Source organism: Marmota monax, unplaced genomic scaffold (genome assembly GCF_021218885.2).
Source record: "Marmota monax isolate L192 unplaced genomic scaffold, Marmota_monax_Labrador192_F-V1.1 WCK01_AAM20220418_F8-fsc00057, whole genome shotgun sequence".
NCBI classification, from domain to species: Eukaryota; Metazoa; Chordata; class Mammalia; order Rodentia; family Sciuridae; genus Marmota; species Marmota monax.
In genome coordinates this window covers 8,850,409-8,875,707 of record NW_026693933.1, presented here as the reverse complement: position 1 = coordinate 8,875,707, position 25,299 = coordinate 8,850,409, and the positions used below count along the sequence as shown (strand labels likewise).

At 35.6% G+C, this 25,299-nt stretch overlaps 1 protein-coding gene across 2 annotated transcripts in view; it reads right to left on the bottom strand.

Annotated features, from left to right (window-relative positions):
- Window positions 1–25,299, bottom strand: part of Klhl7 (kelch like family member 7) — a 56,981-nt gene that overhangs the window by 13,654 nt on the left and 18,028 nt on the right. For both annotated transcript variants that reach the window (XM_046463508.2, XM_046463509.2), the window contains 3 exons: window positions 20,527–20,702; window positions 17,628–17,802; window positions 9,077–9,219 (listed from right to left, as the gene is read on the bottom strand). In XM_046463508.2, coding sequence (XP_046319464.1) covers window positions 9,077–9,219; window positions 17,628–17,802; window positions 20,527–20,702 — 494 coding nt within the window. The remainder of the gene's footprint in view (window positions 1–9,076; window positions 9,220–17,627; window positions 17,803–20,526; window positions 20,703–25,299) is intronic.

Here is a 25,299-nt window from a genome sequence, read left to right as displayed (position 1 = left end):
TTCCCCTTGCCAGGCTGAGGCTTTGTGTACGCATATTATATTCAACAATAGCACTTAGCCACTGAATGAAAATTAAATATTAGGAAGAATGTCTGTATGAGCACCCTGCCAAGTTATTTTCAACAGATTTGCCTTTAAATGAACTATGATGTGTAACTTTTAATCTTGGGCATAGTAAGGCACATTACACTTCACATGATTATCTCAAATTCTGGAATGAACTCATGTACTAATTTAATAAAATGTTCTCACCAATGAAGCATCAACTCACTGTGTTCAGACATGAGGAGTACAGGAAATAATGCAGATGGTCAATGTTTGGAAGAGTTAGGGAAGGTAAAGGGAAACCCACAGTGGAGAAGAGGGCAACCTTCTGTACATTTAAACGTAAGAAAATCAGAAAACCCAAGGATGGCAGGGAGACAGTAACTGAGTGACAATCCAAGACATGACTAAGGAGTTACAGAAACATAACTCCTATCCACACAAATCTTGAAGTTTAAGCTCTTTTAGTCCACAAAACTAGTTTAGAAAGACTTGGATTTGCCTAAGATCATATACCTAGATTGAAATGCTCTTTCTAAAAAACAGTTACCTTCCTTTAGAGAAAAAAGACCCATGAGTAGGTCTAAGAAAAATGACTAATGACCCACACCTTCAGTTTTTCTACCTACATTAAATTCTTTTTAAAAGTGCAAAGTTAAATTAGATTCTATTCAATTAAATAATTCCCTTGTGATCTTTCATGAAAAATTTTTATAATCATACTTTTTACACAAAATGATGCATTCTCACTCAGCATTCAATATACTTGTAATACTTTTTCTTCTTTCTTCCCAAACTCTACCAATAACTCCCATTCAAGAGAACCTCCATGAAGCTATCACAAAGGGGTCCTGGTTGACAAATCCAACCCAGGAAGCTTTTTTTCATATGACCAAGCCATCACTGTGTATCACACACTGGGATACGTAACTGGTTAAATTCAGTCAAGCATCTCATTGACCTTGTTATGGTTTCATCAGGTGTCCCCAAAAAGCTCATGTGTGAGACAACACAAGAAAGTTTAAACATGAAATAATTGCTGCTTTCCTCCACCACACTCTCCACCATGATGATCCGCTTTATTTCAAGCCCTAAGGAATGGAGCTGGCTGTCAAAGGACAAAGACCTCTGAAACCATGAGCCCCAAATAAACTTTTCCTCCTTTATTTTTGGTAGATCTTTTAGTCATAGCAGGGAAAAAACTGACCTCCCAAAACAGACCCCCACCTCTGTGCTCTCTCACTGCCCTCTATTTCTGAATGTTTCATGAACTTTGAATTTGAGGACAGGACTGTGTTACATGTGTCTTTCATAGGCCATCAATGCCCAACCAATAAACTTCAAATTCTAGGTGAACTATGCTAACAGGAATATATGTTAAAATATTTGTTTAGGGGCTGGGGATGTGGCTCAAGCGGTAGCGCGCTCGCCTGGCATGCGTGCGGCCCGGGTTCGATCCTCAGCACCACGTACAAACAAAGATGTTGTGTCCACTGAAAAACTAAAAATAAATAAATAAATTCTCTCTCTCTCTCTCCCTCTCCTCTCTCTTAAAAAAAAAATATTTGTTTAAACTATATATTTTTACAATTAGCTAAAGATACAATACTCTCTGTTCTTTGTATGAGCTGAGGACAATTGTCTTTTACACCCGGATCATCAATTTTCAAAGGAAAAACCCCTCACCACTCCTAACTGAATGGATTCAATATTTATGAGAATGATAGGTTTTACTGTGCTTCTGGGTCATCATATGAACAAGCACCAAAGGTAGCCAATGTAATTATCAGGTGACATAATATAGTAAGTAGTGAGAATGTATCTCCTTCCCAGTTACTCTCAGCCTCTTATTCCTCTAGTGGTCACGTGCTTACTATTTTCTTGCCACTTCCCAAAGGGTAGAATCCCTTAACACACCACCACAGAGATACTATTTCTATTTTTGTCTTTTCTTCCCACTTAACCCCCTTCAAATACCTACAGTTCTGTTTCCACTATCTCCAAACCTTTGAAGGGACTCTTTATTAATTTATGATAATTAAGGCTGGCTGTGGTTTATGAAGAATGAGTCTGACATCATCCCTCCTGGGGTTACTCACATTTTCACCGAAGATTTTTTGAAGGTACAGTGACAATACAAAAAAATAAACTGCAATGGACCAAGGTGGGATGGAATGGGCTATGAGGTTAATTTTTACAACAAAACTACAAATCAGTGTGTTATGAAGATGCTTGAAAAAAAATGGACTGAGACTCACTATTCCTATTTTGGAAGATATTCAATGAAGGCAGAACACTTAGAATTTCCCTCAACATGTGCTCCAATACCTTCTTTACATAAATGTGAAGTCAACCTGTACAACCAAACTGCATACAAAGACTCAGGCAGAATACTTCTTGTTCATAAGTTGCAGTTAACACTGATTTTGCCACTGGAAGCCTATTATGTTGATAACAAAGGAAGCCTAGGGGATTCCCAGGATGATCCACACTTGAATTACAACAATATCAGTGGCTGGATGACTGCTACCCATTTGGATTTTGAAAAGAAATAACTTTTTTTTTAAAATTCAATTATTTTAATCTGGGATTTATCCCCAATCTCCATACACACCCTCCACCATCAAAATTCATCACATAGAACAGGGGCCAGAAATGATAGTCTCACCTCCATCACCTCATCTACAGAACACACTGTATAAGGTCATTGGTTGGAAAACTCTAAACATGTTTGAACTGCAAACATGTTTAGAGGCATAACTCTTTTCACATCAGAAAGCATGATAACTAAACCAAATAGGTTGTCAAGCAGTTTAAACCTATGCAAAATTTGGTTATCTCCCTGGAGCCCCAAAGTTCCCTAGAGCAGCCAGAAATGCCTGTTTCAGAGCTGTTCTCTCCAGTCATTGGAAACTGCCCATGGAACCAGTCCCTTCTTCTTGAACTGTGCGCACCAAGATTTCACATAATGAATGAACGCTTCTACCTATCGAAATTCAGAAAATTCCAGTCCAGGGAATAAAGCCTTTATTAAAGATATATTAGCACAACAAAAATGTCCATCATACTTATGGAAGCTCTTAACTAGGCAGAAAAGTGAAATCAGTCCTGGTCCAAGCCATATAGTCAAACACATGCTCATCACCAAAGCAGAAAGTGAAACCAAGGGCTGGTGGGAGCATTATATTCAGCATGTATGCAAGTACACAGGTCCCAGCGCCTGTCACACCCAACACAAGCCAATGAGGACTCACTGTAGGGCAGAGCTGTAGGTGCTTCTGACCATTTTAGCAGTGTTCATGCTTCTACCTCAGTGCAGTGCTTCTAGAAACACTCTTTGTTGGTGGCAAAGACTACTGGTATATTTTTATAAAATTCTCACTTTTTAAAATAACACCATTTCCTTTAAGTTTATGCTTATTTTATGCAAGTGATCTTTTAAAGTCATACACAATAAGTAACTGTAATTTCCACCTTGATCGCAGGGTGGGACTGCTTTCTCTTTTGGGAAGACCTGTTTAAGAGGGAAGGTGGCTATAAAACTAAGATAAAGTGATTTAAAGGCACTGTATTTTTAGACATTGAACTCAGAGATGCTTAACTACTGAGCCACATCACCCCACCCCCCACCCCCACCCCCCTTTTTTTTGAGACAGGGTCTTGTTGAGTTGCTTAGGACCTTGCTAAGTTGCTGAGGCTAAGGCTGGCTTTGAACTTGTGATCCTCCTGCCTCAGCCTTCCAAGTTGCTAGGATTACAGGCATCCACCACAGTGCCCAGTAAGGTACTGTGATACCTCTAATAAATATTTCCAATAGAAAAATGTATTCTGATTTGAAGATAACTACTTCTTGTTTCTGAAATTAAAAAAAAATTAGGGTCCATTCATATTTTAGATCCAGTCCCATAAAACCAACTGATAAAAATTTCTCTGAAGTGCTATATAATGGTTCATTCATCCTCACAGACTTGAGTACTCACATTAGGCCAGGCACTAACCTCAGTAATGAATCTACTTTAGAGTCCTGAGAGAATGCAGGTAGAGCAAGCCTGATCCTGGTGGTACCACAAAATACTGTTTTCTGCCTTTGTAATTTACAGACTCTAGTCCTCACTCTGCTGGTTTCACTTCTTGTTTGTTTTTGTCAGGGAACATGCAGAGTCCCTTTTTTTGTCTAGGGCATAGACAGTCTCCTATTTCTTCACCATACAAAAATAATAAGCCAAGATCCTTACAAAGTTTCAATTCTTCAGCCCATCATTTCACTAGTAGGAGTCCAAATAAAAACTGGTCAAGTAAGTCAACTTTTATTTAGACATCAATTACATAAGACATTAACCATGCTACAATTTGTGAATAACAGAACTAAAATACTCACAACAATCTTTTAGCAATCACTAAGCACTTAGAAATTTAAAAACAGGTATGAGATGCAGAAAAGTGGACTCAGTTGGCTTTACAAAAGAACCATAGGAGAGAAATAACATTTCAGTTCAATATAGTAATCCAAGACTTCTTTTTCTGCTAACATTCAAGGGAAAAAAAAAAAAAAGATTCTTTGTTATCAAAATAATTTAACTGATATTTAAGCCATTCATTAATACAAATATTTTCCATTGATGCCAATAATAATCCAAGAAATAGTTCACTACAATATTGACTTAATTCTGGATAAGTTAAGTAACACTGCCTAAAATGTCCCCTTTGAAGGAGATCAATGCATTGAAAGTGGTCCCCATTTTGGCTAGTGTAAGATCCAAACAAATGGACTCTATTTAGTGATAGTGAAACCCATTTTAACATTTCTGAACTACTAAATTCAAGAATTTTAAAGTTTACCAATTCCTACACAGTATTTCTTACTTAACAGTCTACTTGAATTGAATAATGAAACAATAACCCTTTTGGGAGAGCCAAGATTAATAATTATTTGTTAATTAAATCAGCTTCCCTAATTAATTTAGCATTAGAAACAATAAAGGCTAACAGACATGCTAAAATGTTATAGACAAATAGTAAATGGCAAAATTTTTTCAAGATGGACTTTATAGCTAAAAGTAGGGAGGGGGCTGACATTTTTAATAGAATTATTTAATGAATATTATAATTGTATTATTTCCAGGAATAAGAGATAATTGATAGAATGAAGATTTTGTTGTTTTTTTAACAGTTAATTCCTCAATTATTTGAAGTTTTCCCCTGGAAGTCTAAAAATTTGTGGTTAAGTATACAAAAAAAAAGTAATTAAGTATGATTTATTGGTAAAAGCAGAAAGCAAGATACAAAATGAGAATTCTGAAGCTACATTCTCACTGCCAGGCTTGTGTAGAATATGGATCTCTTTTCAACTGTCCAATTAAAAAAAAAATCAAGGAAAGCATTAGAACTATGGACTAAAAGTGAGTCACCTTTCATTTGCATTATTCTAGAAATAATGCTCCCTGCCCTCTAAATGAAATCAAGTTTCTTACGGCCTATTTGTACATCAAAATAGCCACTCTACTCTAAAATACTTTCTACCAAAATTTGGTTTAATTGCTTCTTCACTGCCCAAATCAACGCCACCACAGTTAGGCTGTATGGATGTAACTTATTAACAGTTAAAGTTGTAGTGTGTAGCCTTTTAATTTAAAGTGCTATGATTTCAGTTTTTGCTTAAAAAAAAATCATCATTTGCCCTGTTATTGGCTCAAAAGGATCCTGAAAAAACAACAACAACAAAAATTGTCACTTAAATACCAACAGTATGACACAGGTGGGTAGGTATATCAACCTTTTAAGCACATTGAGGAAACTGTGCCTTTGGAGTGTGTTGCCAGGCCATGAATTCTCATGGTACCTGTCATCCACTCAGTTTTCTACTGAGGAAGGAAGCCAGATGTCAGCCTATATTCTGAGAATGAAGGCATGGATCAGTAATAGATCCATTTGGCTGCTGAGTTGACAACAGCCAAAAATGGAGATACAAATAGGATGGTGATTCACTTTAACTGATCCTCTTTGGGGAAGTATTTCTGATATCTTGCAGCATATCATTTACTCTATGGATTATGGTGTTAAGTGTTATGGTGAGAAAGAGAAGCTGTCAGAGGTCTTCTCTACTGGAGGAAGAACTGTCAAGACTGGTGATTCAGAGTTGTAATAGGGCCAGACACAGTCTTACTGGACCAGATTATCACAAGAACTGAAACTTGGTATATAGCTAACACTTGGCTAATGTTTATTTCTGTTACTGTCTAGCCAGATTATTAGAGGAATTTTCTTATCTTCTGGTAGGGTAAATAATGTGTGGTCTCTGACTTGACCTCAGAGATCTCTTGACTCTGGCACAACATCATAATCTAAACTTCAGAGAACCTGGACCAGCTCACCTTCCCCAAAGGAAGTCACAGGCTGGTTTACTTTGTTGATGCTCATGATACTGAACAGTTCTAGAGACAAGAACATGAAAAGGATCCTATGTATCTTGGTAAAAATAGAAGAGAAGCTAGTCTAGAATACAGTGTTGATCACTTTAAAATCCATAGGTCTAGAGTAGAGGCTGGCAAACTATGGCCTGAAGGTAATCCAGACTTTTACTTGTTTTTATAAATAAAGTTTTATTTGAACACAGCCATGCCAATTTTTTATGTACTATTTGTGACTGCTTTCCTTGTATGGCATCAGAACTGAATACTTGTGGCACAGATCAATGGTCTATAAAGCTGGAATATTTACTCTAGACTATTAAGAAAATGTGTGTCAAGTCCTGATTTATGGCATGTTGGTCTTACCCCTTGGAAATGAAGAACAGCTTGCTGCCTCAATCACCTTCTATATATTGGAGATGGGACATATCCTATAACTGGGTGTTTTATCCCCCTAACCACCACCCCCCAAACCAGTTTTACCATATAAAACAAAAAGCTCTCAGTACAAGTATACTTCAAAGCAGGAGAAAGCCTTTTCAGTGGGATAGGCTGTAGTAATATGGCTCGGCTGCTCAGGTTGCCCTATGATCCCAGGGCACCAGGATGGTGTACATTGCTTGAGAAATGTACCAATATGATCACAGAGTACACTCCTAGGATTCTGGAGCACAGTCAACCTCCTTTAAGCAAGTGCCATTCTTTGAGTAGACACTTCCTGGTTGGCCACTAGATTTGGACAGAAAGCAAATAAATGTCCGATGCCAAGGGAAACCAGGTGACCATATTAATCCATCTAGAACAGTTTTACCTGATCTATCTAACCACAAAAATAGCACACCTTCAATCAATTATGTGGTATGTAGGAATAAGATTGGGCTTATTTCAGTTTCAAAGGCACAAAATACCAAACAAGCTAATTATAATCCTTACCCAGTAGCCTTTCCCTTCATTCACAGTTTTCTCCCTCAACCAAAACAATGTCTTCATGGAGGTATTTCCTATATAATCACTGACAAATTTGAGATACCTGAGCTTGGTCCATTTTTTAAAGGACTAGCCAATAATGAACTGATAAAGCAGTGCAACCCTTTTAGGAATTGTACTAAAGGACAGCACAGAAGGACAGTATTCTGATTTGGCAGAATTTCAAGCAGTTCATTTTGCTATCCATTATATCTTTAGAAGGAAAAGCCTAAGGTCAGGTTTATCAACGCTTGGGCATCATTAATTGTTTATTCTGATGGATACAGACTTGAAATAAGAATGCAAGACTGTTGACAAGATTTGAAGAAAGGCAATGTAGGTGGGCCTCCAGGAAGGACACACAAATTTATGTTCCACATGAATTCTTATCAGAATGTCCACAACTGTAAAAAAAAGTATCTTGTGTACGGAACCACATCTATGTCTTCCCTCCCCCATTTGCTGATTGCTCAATGGGTTGATGAGTGATCAGTGGCACTGACAGAGGCAGGTATAAGCTAGGAGTTATAGTAGCCAAAGGACTTTTCCTCTCTAAGGTCAATGTGGACCAATGCTGACACTGTCAGTAACACTGACCAATCCTAAGTCCTTAATTTGCTACCATACTGTAAGGAAGCAAGTTAATTTACCTCATAACAGGCTTTCTCCATTGGGACTCTCTCATTGTTGAAGGAGCAATGCTTTGCCTTCACTGGAATTGATACTTAATATGGATTTGGACTGGTCTTTCGTCCTTCCCCCTTGTGAATCACTACATTACAACATAGAATACCTCCAAGGACCTACTTCACACAGAAATAAGCAACAGATGAGTATCCTAATGTCAACAGGATGCTCTGGTCTCATTGGGTATTTATCATCAATCAAAACTGTGCCTACAGAATTATGAAAGAGACCATTATGTGCTAGAATTCAGCATGTGTTATGGATACTACTAAATTTTGGATGTTATCTTTTAGGCTTGTGATATTTGCTCTGCCCCAGCAATAGATGCAGTACAAGCAAAATATGGTATTTTTCCTTAACAACCAAAACACATAGGACTAAGAAATAAGAAGCAGAAATGTGAGTGGACTCTTTCAAGGGATAACTACTTGTAAAAGATTATGTTCCTAGACCTATGACTCAGAATCTGCTAGCCCAATTGGCATAATATGTACTGGAAGGCACACTAAAACTGGAGACTGTTTCTAAATGATCAAAGTAATTTTATTTTTTTCTTAACAATTTTTTAGGTTTTCCAAATTGCTTAGAGTGACTATTTTTTATATTAAAATATTAATAACTAAAGAAAAAAGCAAATCTAGCTTCAGAAGCAGGTTTTCATTAAAAATAGCACAGAATAAAGGCAAAAAGAATGGATGCAGGGACTTGCTAACAAAAAAAGATAGGAGAACTAGTTTTTTTTTGTTTGTTTTCTTTGGTTATGATTGCTATAAAGAACATCAGAGCAATTATGAGAACATTTGAAATCTAAATCTCAATTTCCTTATCTGTAAAACAAAAAGGGTAACTATGTATCCTAAAAGGTATGTGAAAGAATGCCGTAAAGTGACATATTTAAAGAAAAATTTACTACTTGGGTGAGCGTATATTTGCACAGTGCTTTCAAAATCAAAAGAATAAAAATTAGTTACCTTTGGGTTAAAATATCTACAGGATTGTGGTTGGGAGCCACCAAATAGGGCTATGCGGTAATCATGTTTCTTTCTTCTAGGTCTTGTGCCATCTGCAAGTTCTTCTCTATCCTCTGGAGATAGCAGATGGTACCTCATTCCACCTGTAGAAAAATACACAGCAACTATTCAAGAACTTCAGGCACTAAATGCAGTGTTTTGAAAAATAAATGCCCAGACATAATAAAGCATTTATTTCTATAATTTTATTTTTATCACCCCTTATAGCATTCAAAGAGAGAGAGAGAAAACATGGTAGGAGAAATATATAATGATCTGAATCCTAACCAATTTATTATTCTCAACAATCACCATTGTTCTAAGATTGTGCCAGGCACTTACTTACTACATTCCAGTGAATTTCCTGGCTTCATGAGCAATAGCTACCAAAACAATAATTACTGAAATCCACACCTCCTAAAACCCAGTGGTTCTGTAACAACATATTGGAATTACCTAGGAAATCTCTGAAACTCTTTATAACCATGTCCTATCACAGACCAATTGAAATCTCTGGTGATAGAGCCTAGGCATTCATATTTTAAAGGGCTTCTTGTCACTTAAAATGTGGTTTAAAGCGCAGCAGTTTTAGCATGTGGGAGTTTGTTAGAAATGCTGGATACTAGGCCCCACCGCAGATCTGCCCAATTAGCATCTGCACACTTAACAAAACCCCAAAATAATTCAGATGTACATAAAACTTTGAGAAGCACTGTTTTTGATGACTCTCAAGTGCAATGAAAATTCAGAACTAACATGCTCTTTTTCTTTCAGTACTTCCTCAGTTTGGTTAAGGGCCACTTATTCAAACTTTTGGTTAAGGGCCACTTATTAAGGTGCCATTTTACATCAGTGTGGGGGTAAAAAAAGGGTTCTCACCAATGTTAGATAATAATATGGGGAGAAAACTATCCCCACCTCATATTTTACTTTAAACTCCAAATCAATACAAACTGGAATATGCAAAAATATCTCAAATATCTCAAAGAAAAATAGTGTGGTTAAAATAAAAATGCCCCAGAATAAGGAACCCTCAAAACGATAAAAACATGGAGCCACAAAATAATGTTCAGACTTAACTACAGAAAATTTTAAGATAAATTACCATGTGATGAAAAGAAATGACAAAATCAAAAGACAATGACAAACTAGGGATATATTTAAATTTTTTATAAAGACAGTTATAAAAACACATCCTAGTAATAAGATTAAGACCAACAACTTGAAATACCTGAATACAGTTCACAGAAAAAGAAGTATGGACAAATATTAGACATATGAAAACATGCTCAACCTGTTCTATCTAAGAGAAATACAAATTAAAGCCATAGTTTTTCACTTATCAAATTGGTCAAGATAAAACTGTCTGGAACACAGGGCAAATGGGTGTATGTATCTGGTAAGGCAGAGGGTCACATAGTGAGGTTCACAAAAATCACAAATATACATATCCTTTAACGCAGTAATCCCCCCGTAGGAGTTATGAACCTAAAATTCATTGATAGGGAAGTGGTTAGAAAATTAGGATATATCCATTAAATGGAATATTATAAGTGACTGTTAAGAATGGAAAAAGTTAATATGAACATATGGAATGATCTTTAAGAAATAGTGTTGTGTGAAACAAAACAAGATATAGCTGCGCATGGTGACACACATCTGTAATCCCAGAGACTGAGGAGGGAGGATTGCAAGTTTGAAGTTAGCCTGGCATCTAGCAAGATTCTGTCTCAAAATAAAAAATACAAAAAGGCTGGGGTTGTGACTCAGAAGTAGAGTGCTCACCTAGCATGCATGAGGCACTGGGTTCGATGCTCAGCACCACATAAAAATAAAATATTGTGTACACCTACAACTAAAAACTGAATGAATGAATGAATGAATAAATAAATATATTTTAAAAAAAGATAAAAGGGGATGGGGTATAGGAGGGTGTAGCTCAGTGGTACAGCACCCTTGGATTCCATCCACAGTACCATACACACAAACACATACACAAAAAACCCAAGATGTAGGACAAAACACAGAGTGCAATACCATTTGTGTTAAAAAATTGTATTTTAGGCTGGGCGTGGTGGCACATACCTGTAATCCCAGCTACTAAGGAGGCTGAGGCAGGAGGATCACAAGTTCAACCTCAGCAACTTAGTAAGACCCTGTCTTAAAATAAAAAATAAAAAGGGCTGGAGATGTGGCTCAGGGATTAAATGCCTCTAGGTTCAATTTCCAGTACCAAAAAAGCAGGGGGGAGGGCTTAAACATATATACCCATTTTATATATAATTTATATATGTATAAATAAGCAAATGACTATATATTATATATACAGTCCCAAGACTACCTCTGGAAGAATAGTTAGCATTATCCAGCATAAGAGATTGATAGGCTAGGAAAAAGGGCTATCAGTGAGACTTGCTTTTCACTATGTACCCCTTTTACATCTATTTGTGTTATTTATGATGTATAATATTATTGATTATTGAATTTTCTATTCAACAGTGCAAAAAATTCTTAACTCATGCAAGCCACTTTTGTACATGAGGCTAGGTAGGGTCTTTAGAAAAGGGATCAAGAAAAAGTTTGCAGAAAAGTTTGTGAGTGAATAAAAATCAATATTTAGCATTCCCTTTCATTTTAGAGTTTGAGTAGAGACATTTTTGCATAAGAGCTAGAAACCTCAGACACCAAAGCTCTGGCTTTAGGTCTAGGGTCAATACCCTAGGGCAGAGGCTGGCAAACTTTTTCTGTAAAGGGAAGACAGTAAATACCTTAGGCTTTCTCAGACACATTTGGTTTCTGTGAAATAGTTTTTTGTTTTTGTTTTTGTTTTTTTAATATTTCTTTCACAAATGTAAAAACCACCAAAGCTCAAAGCTGGATTTAGCCTGGGACAGTTCTTGGAATGTTGGTCTGGTGACCCACAGTATCAGCATCACCTGGTAACATGTTAGAAATTCAAATGATTGGACACTAGCCCAGATCTTCTGAATCTAAAACTCTGGGATTTGAGAACATTGCTCCAAGAGGGTTCCATACATGATGATCATCTGAATAGTGTATGAATCTAATATACCCAGCAAGAGAAAGGTAGGGGAGAGTGAGGAGGAAACTGTATCCAGTCAACAGGCTGCTGGATGACAGTAGCTGACCCAGAGAAAGCATGAACTAAGTTCCTTCTCTGATAGATTTTTAAATTTATTTATTTTTTCTGTCTCCAAGCAGAGGTCTGGGAACACTTGGCACCTGTCCTTGAGAAGTTCATTACTCCTAAGGCATATTTCTTTGGGAGCTATTCCTTTCAGTATTATTATCATTTGAAAAATTTTAGTAAAAACTTTATACTGGCCCTTTGGGCCTTTAACTATGTACTTTACTTTGTAACACATTCTTTTTATATATACATTCTTTTGGTTTAGCTTTATTCTACTTTTTAGATTATCTTTTCTGTTTTTCTTCCTCTATGAAAAGGCAACATAAATTAGATGGCAGGAAGACAACTTGTGATCTGAAGAATGGAGGCTGGAGGCTTTCTTTCCCCTACATAGCTCTGCCTAGTCCCCCACACTTGAGGTCTTGGCTGCTTGTACTTAGATAATAAGTTATGGAATAACTCACTGTTCTTCATTAAGTGGGGAAAAAAAGGAAAAGGAAAGCTGCAATAAGCCTGGTAAGCTAAAGAATATATTTAAACAAAGCTTCTAATTTAAGAGCCTTATCTCCATACTTGAATTTCTCAAATAATGCTACTATCCTGATTCTAAATCAATTCAGAATTCACGTAAGAACTAAATGGTAGACTCTGAGCCTGGCTAGTTTCTTTAATAACTCATGCATGAAGAAATAGTGCAGCCTTCTACCTTGTGAAACTGTAAGGCCAGAAAATACCAGAATTTGCAAATGGAGGACTAATGAAAAAACTGATATTAACATGTATGTAACCCAAAAGATGGAACCCTAATCAAAAATCTTTTATGGTGCTGATTTTCTTTTCTCTCTTTGTATTTAAAGGGACTAGTGGTCACCTGTGCTCTCCTTAACATATCTTGGTCTTCAAGATACACTAGGCTTTGGTTTTAGCAGTTCTGTGAATTCACCTTCCCACCCCCTTCAACCCCTAAATGTAAATATTCACAAGGATGTGTCCTTCACTCATATCCTCTTTTTCTTTTTCCCTTGAAAACCTTACCTGGGTTCAAACACTCCTGGTCTTTAAAATTTTTTTTTCATTAACCATAGAACATTTCATTATATGAATATACCACAATATTTTTCCAGATTAGGGTTAGCTTACCTAACTACTGGTCCAAGATTACCTATTTTCCACGTTACTCTAAAGCTGTAGCTATGTGACAAGTCTAATAGAATTTTCCATTAGACTTCTAAATCAAGGGCAAGTGATTTAATAATTCAAAAACTCCAACTTATTACCAATCTTGATATCATCTTAGGAAGAATAAAAGTGCTCATTTTTCTTTCATCAGTTTTCTTAACTTTGTGCCAGAACCAGTCATACCTTAAATGAATCACCCAAATGAGGTAGCAAAAACAAGTGTTCAAAATGGGTTACAACTACCACTTTGAACACCTATTATTTTTGCTACCTCATTTGGGTGTTTTTTTTTTTTTTTTTCCTTATCACATATAAATTGAAATCTACCTTGCCGCCCCATGTGGTTTCTGGTTTAAAACGAAAGGGAACTCAAGAGCTAACAGTATACTTGGTGTATCATAGTCATTATTTAGAAAACTATATATTTCACATCTGTTGAAATAATCTGATTTTCCACTTATAGGAAATTGACAGATTAGATTTATAAAAAAACTTTCTTGTAACAAAATACACATAAATGTTGAAAAGAATAAAATAAATATCTCTTTGAAAGCACAGCTAAGATCCCAACAGAGTAGACATAGAGGGCCAAAATTAAGAAAAAGCTAAACACCAGAATAGTAACCATTAAGAGACTCTTAGAGATGTTCTGAAATCTTTTGGTAATACTGTAAACTAGAAATTGTTTTTATTGGCTGTATGAGGGAGAAAAGATAAAGTCTTGAACCTGCTCAAGATAAGGAGTTGGAACTGAGATATCTGTTTAAAGTTGGATCGCTTGAACCAGTAGTTATACTTTCAGTGAAAAACAGGCTAAGAAACATCTGTCTGAGGGCAAAGTGAGAAACAGTAATATGCCTGTTTCAATTTCAGGTCCAGGTGGAGGCAGTCTCTCTCCTTTGAGAATTTACAATGACAGTCCTGCTTGTAGGTAGGTTTCAAGTTTGAATTTACCCTACCTGCCAATCTAGGAAACCAACAGGCAAGGAAAATTCAAACTTTGCTAGGGAACCTGGCAAAAGCAAAACTATTCTCCTTTTAAGGAAAGAGAAGACCTCCAGGGACAAACCAAGTCCCCCAATATTCCTAGAGATTAAGATCAATCAAATGTTAAACACACAATCCCAAATTACAAAACACACAAGGAATTAAACCACCAGGAAGAAGTCAACAGAAAAAAACAGCAGCATTTGATCTTCAGACACTTCAGATACTGGTATTACCAAACACAAAACATAAAATATATTTAAGGTATTTAAAAAAATGAAAGAACTGAAAACAAAAGGAAAAAAACACCAAAAAAAAAAAAAGATCAAGTTGATAATAAATAAAAGAAAAAGGACAATATTCACAGTTGCAAAAATAAAAATGTCTAAAATAAAAGCAGAAACTAAGAAAATTATAAATTCTCCAAAAACATATGACAACTTAAATGAAATACAAAAATAACTAAAGAAAGGTACTTGAATGAAAGAGAAATTGTGTGTATATGAGTACAGATTTATGCATATTTGTTTTTAAATCAGTGGGATAGATGAATTATTCAATGACATTGGACCATCTTATCAGACATTTAGAAACAAATTACTTGGCACCAAATAAATGTCAGTAGGATGAAGTCTTAAAGGAGAAAAGAAATCCATCAGTGGACAAAAAGAAAATTTAGGTAATTAAAAAAAAAAAATCTTGGAATAGGTAAGACTTTTCTAACCACCTCACTATAAAGCCATCATAAAGAAAGACTATTCAGATTTAATATAAAAACAACATGATACTGGACTTGCCATTTCAAGAACTTTTTTTCTTAAAAACCACTCTAAATATCAAGAAAATAAGAAGCAATCAAAACTAATAATACTATGAAAATTATAATTCCAAAACACTATTAACGAAGCCAGCCAGATGTATATCATACCTAAATGATTATGCAAGGAGACACAAATGAAAAGCAAGCCAAATTACCCTGCAGAATCTTGGAAACAATCCCAACAGGAGATACCAAGTATGCCAGAAGAGGGGTGGGTGAACACAAAAACAACAGAACTCTAGAATGCTGAATTACACAACAGTTAAACTCCCAGGTCTCCTTCCCCTGCTGTAGTCAGGTACTGGCCATACCTGGACAGGTCTTCTGCAGGATACAAGGACTGGTTTTTGGAAATACTGACAGATGATCCAGACTTAGGGAAAAACACAGAGAAGAGTGCAGAACTGAAACCAGGGATTAAGTGAAAAAATATCTTCTTAACCCAGGCTCCTAAATGTCTGTACCCAGCTTATAACTCCCTAAGAAAATATTGACATTTGGGGGCTACCAATTAAAAATTTACTGGCTACGCTGATTACCCTACAGTTTAGCCCAAGAACTGAGAAACACTCTGATATGCACAGCATAATCTATCAGTTTTATAAAAACTTACTCTTAAATAATTGACAGATCAAGTATTTAAGAAAAGCTTAAAACAAACACAGGAAAATTCAAAGGCAATAGGAAAATACAACATAAGAAAATTCCAAAGGCACTATAATGACTACTTTAGAGTGATAAGATATTGCAGTCATGAAATAAGTAGAAACTCATAGAAATTAAAAATAGCTGAAAAAGGTTTAATAGAAAAATGAAGGCAATCTCTTTGAAGAGAACCAAGAGAAAAAGATGGAAATAGGAGACAAAAAAGAGTCAATGTCTGAAGAATCACAGTGTCATTCATTAATAAAGAATTGAGACATCTTTGGCTGAAAAGAGAATACCCAACATGACTTTAAAAAACAAGGTATACATCAAGGTACATTATTGTAAACTTTTGAAACATCAGAGTTGAGAGAAAAAAAGATACATATATCTATATTTCCACTCCTGCCCCCATACTGGGGATTGAACCCAGGGGCACTTCACCACTGAACTTCACCTCCAGCCCTTTTTATTTTTTGAGACATGGTCTCATTAATTTACCTAGGGCCCCTTTAAATTACTGAGGTTGGCCTTGAACTTGTGATCCTCCTGTCTCAGCCTCCTGAATTGTTGGGAAACAGGTGTGTGCCACTGAGCATAGCTAAGAAAAAAGATAGTACTAAACAAACAAACAAATAGGAAAAAATGATTGTCTCTCAAAAGTTAAAAGAGTAGAAGCCTGAAGATTATTCTAACTTAAAATGATTTTCAACATAATTTTATGTCCAGTTTAATTATCATTCAATGTTTTATGGTAAAATACACATGAGACTTGTTAAGTCTCCAAGTATTTACCAATCATGTGTTCTTTATCAGGAAACTTTTTTTTTTGGAGGTGGCAGTACCAGGCATTGAACCCAAGGGTGCTTAATTACTGAGCCACATTCCCAGCCCTTTTTTTCATATTCTATTTAGAGACAGTGTTTTGCTGAGTTGCTTAGGGCCTTGCTAAATTGCTGAGGCTGGCTTTGAACTCGTGATCCTCCTGCCTCAGCCTCCTGAGCTGCTGGGATTACAGGCATGTACTACCTTGCCTGGTTTACCAGGAACCTTTTGGAAGATATGTTCCTTTTAGAAGATATGTTATGAAAGGGGTAAACCTGGGATCCAGCAGATAATGGACACACAGAAGTAAAGGATTTCCCAGGATGGTGACAGGAAGCTCCAGCACAAGGACTGTGCATCAGGCCTAGAGAACAAACATCCCATATTGGAATGGGTAGAAGGCTCTAAAAGGGATATTTCCAACAACAACAAAAAAGCAACAGATTGTTTAATTGTACAGATAATTTTATTAAGTGGCATTTGAAAAGGGTACTAAGGGCTTGAGACAGCCTACAAGAAAATAAAAACAAATGAAAAATATTCAGTAATAATTGGCTCCAAGGGAAAAAAAAGAAAAGCTACTTAGGAAGAAAAATGTGATGAAAGTATACTGTTTGGCCAAATAAAATAAAGAAGGAAACACTAGAAACAAAGTGCATGAAAGCTATTGTATAAAAAGTAAGAAAGCCTAAGTAAATTCTACCTTCCATCATGTAAATCCCTATAAAATAAGGCTGAGGCTGTCTTCTCCAGGGGACATCAAGAACCCTGAGGGACTGACTGACTGGCAGGGCAAAGTCTTCAATGTTTCCCCTTGGCTATTGAGTCTGATCCATTCTAATGGGTTAAGCCCATGGGAAACTGGCCACATGATCAGGTTATAAATGGATATTAAGGCAACTTACTTATCACCATCTTAAGGCATTCAGGATTGTCTTGAATAAGTGGTTCAGCTTGTACTGTTTTACTTAAGAAATTCTTTGATATAAGAGGAAACCTGACTTTAGCAAGGATGTCAACCATAAATGGCTGGCGATTAGGTTCATCATATTTCAACCACCTGACTGCAGCATCATAAACCTAAGGGGGAAAAACAGCATAGTGAAGTTTTTAGATGGCAGAATCATTCCAATTATCTATGGTTACATTGAAGGGGGAGAACCTCATAAGAGGACCACCACTTATTCCCAGTATTTATTAAAATATTTGTTTTTATCCCAAAATCGTGCCTATACTTCATAATAGTTTACATACTGATCTAGTGAATCTTGTCAATGATGTGTTTTCAAGAAGTAACTATTACTATATAATGTAATCACAAGGAAGATGTTTCATGTATAATTTTTTTTAAAAACAAAATAAATTTCCTTTTTGGAATGAGATACAGCATATTAAAAAAAATCTATTGATTAATGATAGTTCCAATATATGCTTATATAGTTCCCACGAGGTCTTCCATCTCAGGAGATAAGAAGGTCACCCATGATTTTACTTCAATTTTATATTCCTATATTATGAACTGAGAGACTTATCTGCTTTCTAGAAACTTAGATACAAAAGTTCCACACTTTATGACTTATAGGATATTTATATAATAATTATTTTTCAAAAATAATGCCATAGCATTCATTTAACTGTACTAAACAAGTCCAAATTCTTTTGTATTGGATTTATAAATTATTTAAAATGCACTGAAAGCAAATTAATCATTTCATATACACACATATCTACCACACACACACACATACATACACACACACATTTGAGCTTGTTAAATTAGTTAATTTTGGGGTGATGTTAATAACCTGAGATCTGATCTTCTATGAGCTAATTAATTTTTAAGTCAATTGGTCTTTTTTAAAAAAATAGATCTTTTTATTTTAGAATAGTTTTAGATTTACAGAAAAGTTGCCAAGATCGTGTAGAGTTCCCACATACTCTGAATGTAGATGTTAAGATGTTATATTAGTATGATACATTTATCACAACTAATGAACCAATAGTGATAACATTAAGTAAGGTTTGTACTTTTTTTTGGATTTGTTTAGTTTTTATCAACTGTTCTTTTTCTGTGTCACAATCCCATAAAGGGCCACATTACACTTAGTCATCAAATCACCTTAGGCTTTTCTAGACTGTGACAGTTGTTCAGACTTTTCTTGTTTTTGACGATATTGATAAACCAATATTTGTTATATGATAGAAGAATGCATTTCAATTCATAGAACACATATACAGCACAATTTTTCATGTCTCTGGTTGTACACAAAGTACTGTCACACCATTCGTGTCTTCATATTTGTACTTGAGGGTAATGATGTCCATCTCATTCCACTGGTTGGGTCTTTTCTAATGACCCTGAATTTGAGTTTGTCTGATGTTTTGCTCGTTGGTCTGGTGTTATATTTTACGGGGAGGATGACCAGAGGAGATGTGCCATCCTCATTATGTTAAATGTGCATGTAATCAACATGACTTATCACCAATGATGTTAACCTTGACCAACTGTAGGCAGTGTCCGTCAGGTTTCTCCAGTGTAAAGTAATTTTTCTTCCTTTGCATATGTCAGTTAATTTTGATCACAGAACTGAAGTATGTTTTATGTTGTTTGTTTTTTATAGTAATGGGCATTGAACCCAGGGTCGCTTTACCACTGAGCTAGATCCCCGCCCCTTTTCATTATATTTTGAGATGGGGTTTTGCTAAATTGCCCAGACTGGCCTTAAACTTGCAATCCTCTTCCCTCAGTCTCCTGAGTTGCTGGGATTACAGGTCTGAGTTGCACACCCAGCTGTTTATTTGTTTGTTTTCTCCCCGAGATGGGAGTCTCACTATGTTGCTCCAGACTGGCCTTCTTGGTCACTGGGACTTCAGGCTACTGCACCTGGTATTAAAGAACTGTGCTTTTTTCTTTTTTGTCTAGTCAATCCTCCAGTTTAATCTGTCAACTTGCAAATTGATACTCTAAGCCATGATGAAAATAGGGCAAAAGAATAAGGCTTAGTAAAAAAAAAAAAAAGTTTATAGAACAAAAGCAACTCAAAGCATATGATCTTTCAGTATATTACCACCCTATTTACTACTGCTGCTGTTTACAAATTACTGCAAATTTAGTCTCTTAAAATACAGAGAAGGATATGGGGCTAAAAATAAGGATTAAGCGAGCCTGAATATCAAAGTGTTCTCCCACCCACCTCCCAAATGCCTGCAATTAGCTTATACTTCTGATAGTTCATCTCACTATTCTATAGGTCAGAGTGTAAAATGGTTCATACCTGGGGTAAAATCATGCTGGCAGGGTTATCTGGAGGTTTTTATAAGATACTATTTCCTTGTCTTTTTTAGAACATAATAGCTGCCTGCATTCCTTGGCGTGTGGCCCCCTCCACTTTCAAAGCTGGCAATGATAAGTCAATTCTTTCTTACACTGCACCCCTCTTTTACTTTTAAGGACCCTTATGATTACATGCGACCCACCTGAATATATCATACACCTCAAAGTCCCCTGACCATTTAATGTAACATATTAAGTTTCTGGTGATTCAAATGTGGACATCTTGTTCTGGCTATCATGTAGTTTTATCTCTACTAAGTGGCTTCTCAAACAGCTGGCCCCTGTAAGCACCCAAGACTTACTTTTCCTATGAAATAGACTTTGGAATACTGTGTTTATTGTAAAAAAAAAAAAAAAAAAAACATATTCTCTCCTAATATGACTCTTTCCTTTATGTATCCAAACATCAGGTATAAGAAATCAATAAAGAAGTTTTTACTAAGAAAAATTTAAGAAGACACTTTAGTCACCTGATCCTCTGCTCTCACAGTTAGTGTGTCCTGGTTGAGAAGATGTGTTACTCGTTTGACATCAAGTTGAAGAAATTCATCAGTTTTGTAAACTTCAGTAAAATGCTGATGAATAAAGTCATCTGCTGTTGCTTTCAATTCAGGACAGTCCAGACACTCTGCAAGCACACTTATACCTAAACATGGAAAGAAAATATATGAACAGAAAATCAAAGCATTCGACAAAATACAGCACCCCTTCATGTTCAAAACACTAGAAAAACTAGGGATAACAGGAACATATCTCAACATCCTAAAAGCTATCTATGCTATGCTAAGCCCCAGGCCAACATCATTCTAAATGGAGAAAAATGGAAAGAACTCCCTCTAAAAACTGAACAAGACAGGGATGCCCTCTTTCACCACTTCTTTTTAACATAGTTCTTGAAACACTGGCCAGAGCAATTAGACAGATGGAAGAAATGAAAGGGATACAGATAGGGAAAAAAAGAACTCAAATTAGCACTGTTTGTAGATGATGATTCTATACCTTGAAGACCCAAACAGTGCCACCAGAAAACTTCTATAACTAGTAAATGAATTCAGCAAAGTAGCAGGATACAAAATCAACGCCTATAGATCAAAGGCATTTCTGTACATCAGTAAAAAAATCCTCTGAAAGGGAAATGAGGAAAACTACCCCATTTATAATAGCATCAAAAAAATAAAATACTTGGGAATAAACTTAATGAAAGAGGTGAAAGACCTCTACAATGAAAACTACAGAATGCTAAAAAAGAAATTAAAGAAGATCTTAGAAAATGCAAAGATCTACCCTGTTTTTGGATAGGCAGAATTAATATTGTCAAAATGACCATACTACTAAAAGCACTATACAGATTTTATGCAATTCCAATCAAAATCCCAATGACATTCCTCAAATAGAAAAAACAGTCATGAAAAATAAGAGACCCAGAACAGCTAAAGCAACCCTTATCAAGAAGAGTGAAGCAGGTTACATCCCTATACCAAACCTTAAACTATACTACAGAGCAATAGTAACAAAAACAGCATGGCATTGGCACCAAAATAGACTATAGACCAATGGTACAGAATAGAGGACACAGAAACTACCCTACATAATTACTGTTAATTTATATTTGACAAAGGTGCCAAAAATGTACATTGGTGAAAATATAGCCTCTTCAACAAATAATGGGAAAATTGGAAATCCATATGCAACAAAATGAAATTAAACCCCTCTCTCTCACCATGTACAAAACTCAACTCAAAGTGTATCAAGGACATAGGAATTAAACCAGAGGCACTGCATCTATTAGAAGAAAAAGGAGGCCCTAATCTTCATCATGTGGGACTAGGCCCCAACTTCTTCAATAAGATTCCTATAGCACAAAAATTAATATCAGGAATCAATAAACAGGATAGATTCAAACTAAAAAGCTTCTTCTCAGCAAAAAAAATAGTCAGTGAGGTGAATAGAGCACCTACTAATTGGGAACAAATTCTTACCAGATACACAACAGAGCACCAATCTCTAGAATATATAAAGAACTCAAAAATCTTAACACCAAAAACAAAACAAACAAAAAAACCCAAATAACCCCATCAATAAATGGGCCAAGGAACTGAACAGACATTTCTCATAAGAGGATATACAATCAATCAACAAATATATGAAAAAATGTTCAACATCTCTAGCAATTAGAGAAATGCAAATCAAAACTACTCTAAGATTTCATCTCACTCCAGTCAGAATGGCAGCTATTAAGAATACAAGCAACAATAAGTGTTGGCAAGAATGTGGGGGAAAAGGCACACTCATATATTACTGGTGGGACTGCAAATTGGTGCAGCCAATATGGAAAGCAGTATAGAGAATCCTTGGAAAACTGGGAACAGAACCACCATTTGAGCCAGCTATCCCACTCCTCAGTCTACACCCAAAGGACTTAAAAACAGTATACTACAAGGACACAGTCACATTAATGTTTATAGCAGCACAATTCACAATAGCTAAACTGTGGAACCAACCTAGATGCCCTTCAGTAGATGAATGAATAAAGAAACTGTGGTATATAAGGAATGGAATATTATTCAGCATTAAAAGAGAATAAAATCATGGCATTTGTAGGTAAATGGATGAAGCTGGAGAATATAATGCTACGTTAAATTAGTCAATCCCCAAAAACCAAATGCCAAATCATTTCTCTGATTTAAGGATGTTGATCCATAATATGCTGGGGGTGGGGGGATGGGAGGATTACATGAACTCTAGATAGGGCAAAGGAGAAAAGGGGAGGAAGGAGAAGGAAGGGGACATCAGGGTAGGAAAGATGGTGGAAAGCAATGGTCATCATTACCTTAAGAACATGTAAGAGGACATGAAGGATGTGACTCTACTTTGTGTACAACCAGAGATATGAAAAATTGTGCTCTGTATGTGTAATATGAATTATAATACATTCTCTTGTCATATATAACCAATCAAAATTTTAAAAAAGAAAAATCAAATTGCATTAAAGATAAAGCATGACTTCAGGAAGATATGACTAAATTTCATAAATCTGAATCCTTCTTTGTTCCTTTGTCTATGCTTTGTACCAATATTACTGTCTATGTTTGGCTAATTTAATATTTTGTAGGAAAAGCCTCCTTCATTGTTTTTCACACTTTTCTTGGTTATTGTTAAATATTTTCTTACAAATCAATTTAAAAATAAATTAACATACTCTACTTTTTAAAAATCCTGATATAATCAATTAGGATGGTTCAGAACTTGTGAATTACTTTGGGGATGATGGACTTCTGTAACATGGAGAAATTCCACTTAAGAACATGACATATATCAAATTACATTCTGACAAATATATTCATAATGTTTATTTAAATTTTATGATCTCTTATGTAAATACACAATTTTATTCAAATAGGCCTTATGTATTTCCTCTTCAGCCTTTCCTTAGCTATCTTAATCTTCATTTAGCAGGGAGTTTCCCTGTTAATTGGATACTTATGTTCCATATCAGGACTCTGCAAAGTATTGTCCATGGACCAAATCCAGACACAAGAGCTTGGTTTTTATCCTATGGTCAGCACATAAGAATGAAAAAAAGAAAAAAAAAAAAAAAGCAAAATTAAGCATCATTCTTAAATGGCTATTTAAAAAAATATATAGGAAGAAGGGAAGAAGAGTAGAATGAAGGTGAAAGAGGAGGATGGGAACAACATATGGCTCATAAAGCCTAAAATATTTATTATTTATTTTCTGGCCCTTTACAGAAAAAGTTTAACAACTCCTATTCTGTATAAAACCACTGGTTTGTTTTTTTTTTTTTTTTTTTTTGGTATGTCCTTTTTTGTGGCAGACCTCCCAATGATTTTTCTTTCATATTTCAAGCTCATGTTGTCTTCAGATAATGAGTTTTGATGCTTTCATATTTACACCTTAAAAGTTCTTATCACTGATATCTGCTAACCAACTTGTTGGATCTGGTGGCATTTTCTATTTCCTTTTTAGAAATGGGCTGACTTATGCCATGGCATGCTGAATGCTCATAATGAAAAGTCTGCTTTATCTATACACTTCTGCTCCCACCAGGGAGATGATATTTCACTAAGAACTATTTTTAGTTTAAGAATTTATTTATTATTATTTTTTGGTTACTGGGGATTGAACTTAAGGGTACTCAACCACTGAGCCACACTGCCTGCCTATTTTGTATTTTAGTTAGAGACAGGGTCTTAGTGAGTTGCTTAGAGCCTTGCTTTTGCTGAGGCTGGCTTTGAACTCGTGATCCTCCTGTCTCAGCCTCCCAAGCTGCTTAGATTACAGGTATGCACCATGGTGCCTGGCAAGAGTTTATTGTTTTAAACATCAGGAATAGGTACTGAAATCACAAAAGTACTATCAGCATCTGTTGCTAAGATTTGAGGTATTTATTTCTCTTATAGGTTGTTAGTAAATTAAGAGGTTTCTTCACGCTAAAGAAAAAGTGTCATTTCTAAGTAAATATCTAGTCACAAAGCATTATTACTATTATTTTAATTAATAAACTATTTTTTTAGAGTAGTTTTAGGTGCACAGCAAAACTAGGGAAAGTACAAAGTTCCCTATACTCCCTTGTCCCCCCCCACACATAACTTCATAGTCATCCTGCACCAGAGCCAGAAAGGATTTTCTAAAGAACATTCATAGCCAGGAGCTGTGGCATGTGAATACTGTATCTATTCATGAGGCTGAGGCAAGAGGAATTAACAAACAAACAAACAACAACAAAAACAATGCTTCTAAATGAAACTGAAGTTTTATGTATGTTTGTACATGCACATCTTACATAGGTTTGTTGTTTCATGTTGGCATTATGGTGATCTTATCCTAATAGAGTAAATGAACTGGGACATTTTCTATCCTTTCCATGATTTAGAACACTTTAAATAATATGACCATCATTCCATGGAAGCTTGAAAGATTTAACCCATAAAATCACAAGGCATGGAGCATTAATTGAGAACAGTGTTTTACTTTTTCAACTGTTTGAGGTTATCAGTTTCAGATTTTCTGCTTTTGAAATCAATTTTAGTTACTGACTTTGCTTTCTTATCTACAGTTCCAATTCTTGATATTGTCCTTTGATACTTTCTTCTTGATCAGAGTTATTAAGGTTATTTAATATTGTTTTAAAAAATTAGTTTTTGTGTTTCTAATCAAGTCCAATCTATAGTTTTATTTTCCATATCATTAATTTATATTTTAAAGAATCTTATTTTCATCTG